The sequence below is a fragment of the Abramis brama genome (assembly GCF_963993115.1).
Source record: "Abramis brama genome assembly, contig: SCAFFOLD_81, whole genome shotgun sequence".
Classification (NCBI taxonomy): domain Eukaryota; kingdom Metazoa; phylum Chordata; class Actinopteri; order Cypriniformes; family Leuciscidae; genus Abramis; species Abramis brama.
In genome coordinates, this window is record NW_028156046.1 from 139,760 (window position 1) to 151,597 (window position 11,838).

Consider the following 11,838-nt stretch of genomic DNA (forward strand, 5'->3'; position numbering starts at 1 on the left):
TTTGGCATTCCCAACACAAGTCAGTCATTGGCTTCGTCCGGACTATGTAGGGCACATGGGTCTTCCACAGGCGCCGAAAGGTCACAATGTTGACCACCCGATGTTCTGATAAAACAAAGTTTGGGAAGAACTTCCTCAATTTGGGTTTGATGCACTATTACAGTTTTTTGCAGTCGCTAAGACACATTTCTCAATACTTAAGTCACTTTTTCAAAACTCAATTTTTTGTACTTTGGAATTACTAAATCTGACATAAAAAGACATCAAATATATAAAGTATACTGCATCATGTCTGATTCATTCTAGTAACATATTACAGTGAATTCTAAACAGTGGAGAGGTAGAAGAAAGAAAGCATTTACAGAGGAAAACATTGTATAAAGTTACCTTTTGTTAGTGTTTTAGGTCATTGTGTTGTGGGTGACAAAGTGTGTTTGTTGGCTGTAAACCTTTGCTAGTGTTGTGTAAGAATGTGTTGATTTGAGACATGAATGAAGTGATTTGGTAGTGTTACTGCATTTTGAATGTGAAATGAACTGCTGTGGCGAGCTGAAAGTTAGTTAGGAGAACTGTGTGAAGAGTTTTGAAAAAGTGACTTAAGTATTGAGCAATGTGTCTTAGCGACTGTAAAAAAACTGTAATACACTTTAAAACTTTTCCATCAATTACAGTCTATCATTAACTGGCAAGCCTTTCACTAACGATCACTCAGCAAGCATAGACTACATGTGAAAACTAATGAATAACATTCATTATCACATTGTTATGTTATTTTTCAACATAATAGGTTTATCAGTTCAACACTGAAATGCTCATTAATAAAGAATACATACCTCCTGACCTAACTGCCTGTTCATAGGCACGAAAAACTGTGGCCTTGGTGTAATGAGAGGGCAGCAACTTGATGTCAAAACGCTTGTAGCCAGGGACTCGACCTGGAAGAACCAGTCCGTGAAGCTCTGCGAAGTTTACGATGAATGACACCACACGACAGATGTCATCATGCGTGAGCAGGCGCTTGTCTGATTTCTGACGGCCACCGGATGTTTTTACACGGGGGGTCAACCCATGTTCTTTGTAATGCTTAAGGAGAGCTGTCAGCTTGTTTTGGCTTATGCTAAAATAAAAACAAGAACAACCCACTGTCACTAAAATGCAGAGCAATGCATTTCGCCATAATAGCTAGTTCTGAATTAAGAGCTGCTTACATTTTTAAGTTACTTACCAATGTAAAAACTTGAATGTCTCTCGACAGACTCTCTTGCCATTAACGTAATTTTCTGTCCTTTGGTGCTGACGCTCTTGCTGCACTTTCTTCTTTGAGCATCTTGTCATCTTGGAATTGTGAAAGTGGCAACTCAGTTTCCCCAACAGGACCAGGTCTTTCTCGTATTCGGTGAGAGAGGCCATAGACAGACGTATCTGTAAACGAACTCTTCATCAAATGACCGAAAACACGGCTCTCCATCGTTGAGTTTACACCCGTTACAGCAAAATGCACGTATTTTTGCTAACTCGTCATCTCGCTCACTACTTACTGTTTCACAACTACACATGACCCTATTAACTTCCCCGACATCAGTCACAGGCTGCTCAACGTTTTCATCATCATCATCGTGATCCTCTTCCACAGGGCTGTCACTTTCGCTGCCGCTGTCATCAGAGGATGACACGTCTCCAGATCCAAAAAAACCACTGACAAGCCTCTTGCTGACCAGCAGCAGAGCTTAGGTTAGAAGCCTCCAGTGAGTTCAACGCTGTGGCGACTTTGCTCTCTTTTGACAGCGACATTTCTCAAATTATTAATATTATTTACCGGTTATCTTTCTGAGGAGATCTGCTGTTTACAAAGAGCGCCGCGAGTCTGACAGGAGGATGGCTGGACCAATCGCTTGCCGATCAGCGCGTTTGTGTACATTTCTAAGCTTTTTGATTGGTTCTATACAACGTGCAACACCATATTTGGAGAGCAGAGATAGTGACGTTTCAGGGGATACCCGGGAAATCCTCAGAGGTGAGGAGAGTAGTTGAGAATGTTCATTTCCAGCGAATTTAGTAAAACTTTGTAAACTTTAATAGTCATTTAAATACCTTTACTCAATTATCTGGACTACAAAACTTTGGGAGGTTATTTTTGAATGTCTGCTCTTTGAAATTAGCACACAAAAAAAAAATCTCTTATTTCATTGTTTTTTCCACATAATCGGCCCATAACTTAAAATGGAACGTTGCGACTTCCGACTCATTTCGCTAGAGCGGGTCACAAATAGTCAGGTGTTGCAGGCTATTTCTTCAAAAAGGCCTCCCCGGTGATTGTCACCTGGGCATTGTTAGGCTTGCTCTCGCTTAGAGATTGACAAGCACTATGCAGAAGCCTTCACTCTCTAGAGCTCTGGTTAGTAGCATTATCTAACTTGTGGCCTTTTAGAGCAGGCTCTCCTGTGAAAGCTCCTTGATTTTGACTATCTAGTCATGGGGTTGAGTGTTTTAGGCCTCTTCCATGGAATTTCATCCTGTTGAGTTCTCCCCTCCTCCAGAGATTAACTCAGACAGCAACCTGTCTTGGAGCAAGAGTCAGTATTTGTTCAGGCTTCCACCCTTGAGCTTTATATCGGGTCAAGCTGATATCAACTCCCCCTCTTCAAGGTTTGTCTAAGAATACTTTGCTCCCAGAGCTCTGAAGCACCTTGTGCCCTGCACCAATGATGCTCAGGTCAAGCCAACTAAGTACTCCCTCCTATTCAGGATGGTGTTGAGTACACTCCCTTAGAGCTCAAACATTTTGCCCAAGCACATGCCTGTGTTACTCTGGAGTAGTAAGCCCTACATAGGGTCCACCTCGACTGTCTGAATGCATGAGATCTATGCTCCTCTCACTTAAAGGGTAAAAAGCGCTAAGCTGAGTACATTGCTTGTATTGGCAATGTGAATGAGTATCCCAAGCCTAGCATACCTCTGGTGGCTATCTCTGCTAGAAATTGATTTGCTACCAAGTAGTGGGCCCTCCACTTAGCAGTGTAGCTAAAGAATGTCCTGGCTCCCTAGAATGGTGCAGACTGATATCATGTTGCAGGCCTCACAATAGCCTCCCTGGTACTAGCCCTAGAGTTCTAGATTTGTTACCAAGTAACAGGCCAACTTGAAGGTGATCCTCCGGGTCGAGCTAGATTTTTTAGCACTTCCAGCTAATTCAATATCCTAGCTCCCTAGAGTTACATAAAGTTGTAGTCTCCTCAGGAGCCTCCCTGTTATTGCTTTAAAACTTGGTCGATGCTCTACTCGGTTGAGCTTAGGTTGTGCTCCCCTCATTTAAGAGGGTCTTTCTGTAGAGTACTCCGCTCCCTGAGTCTGGTCAGAAGGTTGAAGGACTCTCATGAGACCCCCCTGGTAGATCAGTGTTTATTAGGCTGTTAGGTACTCCCTCGTTCGAGAGGGTCGTCCCTTAAAAGAACCTCACTCCCTGAGTTTGATCTGAAGGTCGAGAGATTCATATGAACCCCCTTGGTAGATCATCTCCTGATAGAGCTGGAGGTACTTCTCTCATTAGGAACCCTATGAAGAGTACCCAGCCTTCACAGTGCTTTGAAAAAGATAGCGCTTTGTAGGTCCAGGGTCGAGCAGAGTAATTCCCCTCGATTGTAAGGGTTTGAAAAGCGCTATACTGAGTCCTGCTCCCCAGGATGCCCGTCTCTTTGTCCGGTGTGAGCTGGTTACTGCCTTCTTTCATCTGGCTACCTCTCATGCAGCAAGTAATGGTAAGAGGCTCTGTTTTAGGAAACAGACAGGTTTTTAGCTAGACTAGGTCTCAGGTTAGACCGGGACAGCCTCCCTGGTGGCTATGGGGGTTGACAAGTTGTCCCCATAAAGCGAATGGCCACCGTTCCTTTAAGGCCAATACGATTGCTGTGATTTGACAGTTGCTTCAGATACCAATCACGCTGAGGTGTTTCCTAAAAGCATCTCAGGACGCAGTGTCTCGTTCTCTGTTTTCAGGGAACAATGGTTACAGTCGTAACCCGAGACGTTTACTTTGTTTATTTCCGGTTTACTTTGTCTACTTGGTTTCTAAGTATGTTTTCATTTGTTTCCATGACCCGGCCACAAACTCTTCAGCTACTCCACAGTTCCATCCTCCCTCTTTTGGATTAAGCAACTCTTCGAACGTGCCTTCCACATCTTCTACCTTGCCGACTCCTCTACACACGATTCAGACGCCATTTCAAGATGTTTCTGCCCTACCGGCTCCTTCAAACTTCAACCTATCAACAGCAGCTCCAGCTCCAGCTTTTGGTAGGCGTTTTGTTTCACCAGCCACCGTAACGGTGTCTCCTCACCTAAGAGCCAACATTATCCAAGGTAAGGATATTCATTTGGTTACATTACTGCTTCCTTCGCCCGTTGCTGACAGGAAAATGGTTGACTGTGGTAACGTGGCAGTTCTTAAAACCTCCAATCATCGCTTACAACGCAATCTCTCGTTTGGTGAATTCGTAATTGCTTTCAGCATCTACAGAGACATTTTGTGCCAAATTATCCAGAGAGAAGGGTTAGATCTCTACTTAGCTATGATGGCAGACTTCAGCCAAAGATACAGGGGCACGTTGTTTTACGAATACCACAAGTAATTTTCTGCTAAATCTGCTTCCTTCATCACACTTTTTAACTCAAGACTAGACTGGTCAGTTACAGACACTGAACTGCTCGTTCGTCACTTCGGCGGCCAAAAAAGCTTGGCTTGTGCTATTTGCAGCGCTCACGGTCACTCGGCTTCATTCTGCCCTAAAGCTTTCGCAAGCAATGATCCACCCGAAGTCCGTGGTGCTGAAAACGTAAGACTCCCTTCAAACAGCAGAGGTCGCCATGTTGCAGAATTCAATGGTGTTCCTATATGTTTTCTATTTAATGAATCTTTCTTTTCCTATTCTAATTGTAAATTTGCTCACATTTGTAGTTCTTGCAAGGATCCGTCTGTCCACGCCGGTACAAACCTGCAACCCGCGGGAAAGCCCCAAACCAGAGAAAATTCTGAAAAGTCACCCATCTACTCCTATTAATATTACAAACCTTTCAAGCTAACTTTTTTTCTCACCCTGATCCATCATTTGTTGATTATCTAATCACTGGCTTGTCCCAAGGGTTTCGGGTGGGCGTTCTTTCACATCTCACTGCCTCTTTTGTTGCAAAAAATTTGCAATCAGCCAGAAATGAACCCGACGTGGTTTCAGCACTACTAGAGAAAGAGGTCAATAAAGGATACGTTATTGGCCCTTTCGCTTCTCCTCTTTTCTCTCATTTTCGGATCAATTCTATCGGCGTCGCAACGCGTAAATCTTCCCCTCATTCCTCTAACATAGCTAGTGTTAATAAATGTATTCCCCTAACTCCTTTCTCTCTACATTATGCCTCGGTTGACAATGCTATTCAGTTAATCAAGTTAGCTGGCCAAGGCGCTTGGTTAGCTAAGGCTGACATAACAGACACTTTCAAAACACTTTCAAAACCATGCCAATCCACCCCTCCGATTGGCCACTTTTCGGAATCAAATGGAATTCTAAATTTTAGAATTTTATTTCACATTTTGGTGTAGAAGTAGCCCTCACATCTTCAACAGTCTCTCAGAAGCCTTGTGTTGGATCCTGCTGAATGTCTGTAAACTTCCTTTTGTTTTGCATTTACTCAATGATTTTTTGCTGATCGATTTTCCATCTTCCCAATCTTCTATTCTCAACATACTTAACCCCCTGAGGTCGGCTATCGCGCCGGCGCAATAGGCTCGTTTTTTTCATTATCAGTGCAAAAAAGAATCAAAATACTAATATTAAATTTTATCTTATATGCTTGTGTTATACATCAATCGATCCTGATTGTATATTTTTTTCCTACTATGGAAGTCAATGAGACCAGAAACTGTCTGGTTACTGACATTCTTCTAAATATCTTCCTTTCTGTTCAGCAGAAGAAAGAAATTCATACAGGTTTGAAACAACATGAGGGTGAGTATATGATGACAGAATTTTCATTTTAAAGTGGAGTATCCCTTTAAGCAATGTTAAATGTGAGAGGAAAAAAAAGTTTTTTATTTTTACATCTGAACTACAGAAACATGCTAAAAATGTATATTTTAGATTAATAATAGATAATATAGATTTATTTATATTCATATTATATTTCATATTTATTTATTTATCATATTTTTTTGCACATACATTTTTACATTACATATTTGCACATATAGCACAAACATGTAAAAATAGTTGAGTCTCAAAGGGATTTTGATGGCACTTTACCCATTAAATGTTTTTTGGTATTCTGCTCTGGCCTAAAGACAATAATGAAACACTTAGGAGCAAAAATACAGAGAATCAGACCAAAGCTTGAAGCTAAAATAGCAAATATCTCCACAGCTACAGTAAATTTCCCTGGAGAACTGACATAAGCTGGAATAAAGGTGATCCAAACAGCACAGAATATGAGCATACTGAATGTGATGAATTTAGCCTCATTGAAGTTATCAGGGAGCTTGCGGGCCAGAAAAGCTAAAATAAAGCAAAGGAAAGCTAGGAGGCCAATATAACCCAGTACAGCCCAGAAACCAATAACTGATCCTAAACTGCATTCAAGAATGATCTTTTCTTTGTAGTGTTGCATATTATTGTAGGGGAAAGGTGGGGATATTTTTAACCAAATCACACATATAAGAATCTGTATAAGAGTGAAACCAAAAACACTGAGTCTCTGTTGTGCAGGCCCAAACCATTTCATAACATTACTTCCTGGAAGTGTAGCCTTGAAGGCCATTAACACCACTATTGTTTTTCCGAGAACACAAGAGATACAGAGGACAAATATGATCCCGAATGAAGTGTGACGCAACATACAGGACCACTCAGTGGGCTGACCAATGAAGGTAAGTGAACAGAGGAAACACAGAGTCAATGAAAAGAGCAATAGGAAGCTCAGCTCTGAGTTGTTGGCTCTTACTATAGGAGATGCCCTGTTTTTGTAGAAGACTAGAGTAATGCTCAATGCCACTGAAGAGCCAACAACAGAGAAAACAGCTAGGATAATCCCAAGGATCTCATTCCAGGAGAGAAACTCCACTGGTTTAAGAAGGCACTTGTCCTTCTCATTATTGGGCCAGTTCTCGGGCAGGCATTTGAGGCATTGTAAAGAATCTGGAAGATGAAGAAATCAGTGCTTAACAGCCATTTATGAATCACAGAAACAAAATTTAGACATATGATGTCAGACTACTGTTTTAGAATGACCAAATGAGGGGATCAATAACATGATGCTAATTTATTTATTATATGTCATTTAAAATACATAAAAATGCAATTCATACATACAACTATATTAATTTCAAAAAGGATTATTAAAAGATTAAAATATTTTTAACAAAACTGCTTCACTGCTTAGTGGTATTTGAAAAAAAGGGGGAAAAACGTGTTTACTAAATTTAAGTAGTTAATGTAAAGTAGTTAATATGCAGAAACATACCAAAATAATAATAATAATAATAATAATAATTCCATCATAAAAAAGGCCTCTCACAGCTGTGTGTCAAGGTCAATATGTCCTTTAAAATATCAGATAATTTGACCTTTTTATGAAAGGCAAGATGAAAAAAATTGTATTCAGTTGCTCAAAAATGTGAAGATAGTCAATTTAGTGCTGAGAGGAACACTGCTTTAAGAACAGCATTTTAAAGCAGATTGAAATAGAAAGCTTTTGCAACATAATAAATGTATATATACTGTCACTTTTGATTAATTTAATGCATCCTTGCTGAATAAAATTATTAATTTCATTCATTTCTTTCCAAAAAAAATACCTCTTACTGACCCCAAACTTTTGAACGGTAGTGATAGTTACAAAAGCTTTCTATTTCGGATAAATGCTGTTCTTTTGAACTATCTATTCATCAAATAATCCTGAAAAAAAAATTGTACACAACTGTTTTCAACATTGATAATAATAATAAATGTTTCTTGAGCATCAAATCATCATATTAGAATGATTTCTGAAGGATCATGTGACACTGAAGATGGGAGTAATGATGCTGAAAATTCAGCTTTACCAACACAGAAATAAATTGCATTTTAAAATATATTCAAATAGAAAACAGTTATTTTAAATTGTAAAAATATTTCACAATATTACTGTTTTTGCTGTATTTTGGATCAAATAAATGAAGCCTTGGTGAGCAGAAGAGACTTTTTTAAAAACATTAAAAAATCTTACCATTCTAATCATTTTGGCCACCACTGTGTGTGTGTGTATATATATATATATATATATATATATATATATATATATATATATATATATATATATGAATAATTCATGTACTGTCACATGCTTTCAGTGTGTATGGAAAATTCTCCATTAAAAATGGTCTAATATTACAATTATACTGTATATTGTATAAGAATATCCTGACAAAGCACCTGTCTCATTGCTGATCTCTCCATCAGCACAGTTAATGCAGTCATAACAGCAGACAGGCCTTCCTTTTTGCACAGCCTTCCTAGTGCCTGGAGGACAGCTCTTACTGCACACAGACACAGGCACCTGCAGGTGACAGTAACAGAGTCAGAAATTAAAGACTTTGGCCAAAAATGCTTAAATTGGCCAAATTTGGCCAAAAATGCTTAATTTAATGCGGTTAAATTAAACCGCAGCATTTGTGGATCTTTAAAATAAAGTAAACGAAGAGTGTTGTTGAATGCTAAGCAAATATATTGTTTTGTTCAGTTTATTTACTTGAAGTGTATGACATAAATAAAGAACGTGTGTTTAAATGGTTATAAGTTTAAAAAAAAAAATCCAGGGGTACTGTATAAAATTCATATATATTTACAACCACAGAGAATAAAACAACACATTGTATACCTTCTCACTCTCATCAAACCAAATTATGTCTCTGCTCAGACTGAATTCTTGGCCTTTAGGCTGGGATGCATCATATTGACCCACTGTAACAAAATCAACTGAACCGTCTCCCTGAAGCTGCCAATTCACAAGTTCATAGGTGGCCACGGGGTCTCCATTGGTATCGAATGAAACAGAATAATTATTTTTAGTAAAATTCACTTGCTTGAGTTGATCAAAAACCTGCATGATACAAAAATCTAATCAAAAAAGTGTTTTTACAATTATTTGCTGAATAATCAGTACTAAAATGGGTGTGGTTGAATATAGCCTATATTTAGGTTTACAAAAAAGTAAAGGAATACTGTAGAATTTTAAACGCATTAAAAATTTCATTATTCCAAGATGAGAAAACTTACCTGTCGGGGCTCAAATTTGATGTTTTTGTCACATTGGTTTTCGTTACAGACAATGCCATGTAGGGCATGAGCTATAGCATATGCGGCTTTGTACACCATGTTAGTGACGCGCAACTGGGACGTGTCTGTGTACGGGTTCTGTAATGCGTGCAGGTCCTCTGTGCCATCACATGCTGGCATACCAGTAGAAGAACCTGTCTGTTGTTTTAGACTACAGCTAAATGAGCTTTCCCAGAATTCTGTCAGCAGGGGAAATTTCAGCGCCTGCTCTGGAGACAAGTCAAGTAAAAAGTAACGAAATCCTGGGATAACAGAACGCGGGATTGCAATGCCCACAGCACCGATAGATAAATTAAACCGCAGCATTTGTGGATCTGTAACCCACGCCTCGCTGCCAACCCATTGCATTGGAGGAGGAGGCTGCTGACTCAGCTCTTCTAAGAGAAATCTCATGTCACCTGCAGCCACAAAGGCAACTATTACACGAGCCGTTGATCTGCGAATGACATCAGCGACTTTTTTCAGTTTACTGTGCGGCTGGGTCCTGTAGTAGGCCTCAGAATACTCCACACAGATTCCCTCGTTCTCCGCAGCTTTCAAGAATGATGCCATGCCATTGTTCCCGTAGTCTGAATCACTGCACACAGTCCCGATCCACGTCCATCCGAAGTGCTTGACCATCCGTGCCAGTGCGGCCGCTTGATGGTGATCGCTGGGGATTGTCCTGAAGAAAGTAGGATGTTGCCGCTTTTCACTGAGACACGCGCATGTTGCATAGTGACTCACCTAAAGTGCAGAGTGAAGACAAATAATACTATATTCTGAACATGAAAGGATGTTAAGTAGAACATGTTGAATACTCGAATCACATACTTAACTAACTAACTGTTGTGACAATGTTCACCAGTGTTATGGTCAAAATTACAATCATTTTTACACTGTGACACTTTTTTTTTTTTTTTTTAAATAAGAAGACAAGGAAATTGTTTTATTGTCCAAGCACCTGTGGAATTCCAAAAGGACCGAGAAGTCTTGAAATGCTTATAGCCGGCGTGGAAGCAGAATCTCCGACTAGTGCAGGAATTGCAGCAGATTTGGCACAGGAATCAGTGTCGTTAAATACCAGATCTTGTCCGTTGGCAAGCTGTAACGCTACTTTAATTGCCATTGGCACAGAGGCACAAGAGTCATATATATGGTACCCTAATGTGATGCCCGGTAAGAGATCGGAGCTGTTGTTTATCTCTTGGATAGTGAACTGCAAGGCACGAGCAAAGCGCAGCTCTCTGAAGTCCATGCTGTTGAAGTACACACATAGCCTCCTATTAAAAAAGAGCTCTCACCTAAACCTGTTTGCTTCTTATTAACTTATTTTACTTTAAAATACAGTTATGAACATAATTTTAGGACAATCATCAGCTATTTACCCTACGTTGTTAAGAACGGCATTTAATTTAGAATGAAATACCTGCCACTGCACTCAAGTGGTTGTGGCCGTCTAGTAAAGGTGTTTTTCTCTGTCCTCACATAGTAATGAATGGTGAAAGCCCCTCCAATGATGAAGTCTCCATCCTTGAAGAGAGCAGGGGGCTGAGGGTCACCTTGGAGGATGCATGTGCCTAAATTAATCCCCCACACAGCAGGGCAAATCCTAATAATATACAGTAGTGTCACTGTCATTAAAATAGGAAAATTCATTTCTCATTCTAGGCAAGTCACTATTCCAATTGTGATGTGAGCATTAATCCTTGTTTTATACTCACCATCCACTACTGTTATATGTTGTAACTCTTTACTGTAAAACCTAAGAGGGTGTGGCTAATATTTCACATCAGTCAATAACAGAATATGTCTCCAGTGTATCATAAAATGTATCAAAACACCAAAATCATTACTTGCCTTCTTTAAGGTCCTCTGGTAACCCCTAGAGAAATGAGTCAGTGAAAGCATATTTATTTTATTTTTGGTTTTATTTGCCCTTTCTACATAAGAGATTCAGACCTCATTGATATGACTGAAAAACATTCTTTAAATTCTCAATAAATCATAATGAAGAAAATTATGTGATAATGTGATAACCCTATGGCCACAAGATATTGTTTTGAAATAAATTACTTTTTTTTTTGTTTAGCGAGCAATTAATTTTTACTTGAAAATATTATATTCTTATACATGACGTATGAGGCATCACTGTGTCACATAACTGAACAAAAAAGTATGATTCATTGCAGAATGAATTTTCTGATATTTCCTATCAGTTTAATACTTATGTTTCTGGTTACATTAATGAATAATAACATTACAAGTGTTAGAATATTATATAGCAATGTTGTATGTTTTATTTTATGGTATTGAACTCAGAAATATGCTGAATGAACTGCACATAATTATGCATCTGTTAGGCGAATATGTGTAATTATAATGTCAATGTTTAGTATAAAACAGAAAACATAACAAAATGTAACATGAAATTCAAGACGTTTTTTACAATAATTGCACAATATACCAAACTTATTTGTTCATACAGCACTGTCACACTTAAGCG

General features: G+C 39.1%; 1 protein-coding gene across 1 annotated transcript; it reads right to left on the bottom strand.

The window, feature by feature from the left end:
- Positions 1 to 6,261: 6,261 nt before the first annotated feature.
- On the bottom strand, positions 6,262 to 10,590 carry LOC311077122 (extracellular calcium-sensing receptor-like; the record flags this gene model as incomplete). The annotated part of the gene is made up of 5 exons (XM_084138931.1): positions 6,262 to 7,175; positions 8,451 to 8,574; positions 8,896 to 9,117; positions 9,294 to 10,079; positions 10,297 to 10,590. 5 exons carry the CDS (start codon positions 10,588 to 10,590, stop codon positions 6,262 to 6,264), a joined length of 2,340 nt encoding a protein of 779 aa, XP_083995057.1.
- Between the last annotated feature and the right edge of the window lie 1,248 nt (positions 10,591 to 11,838).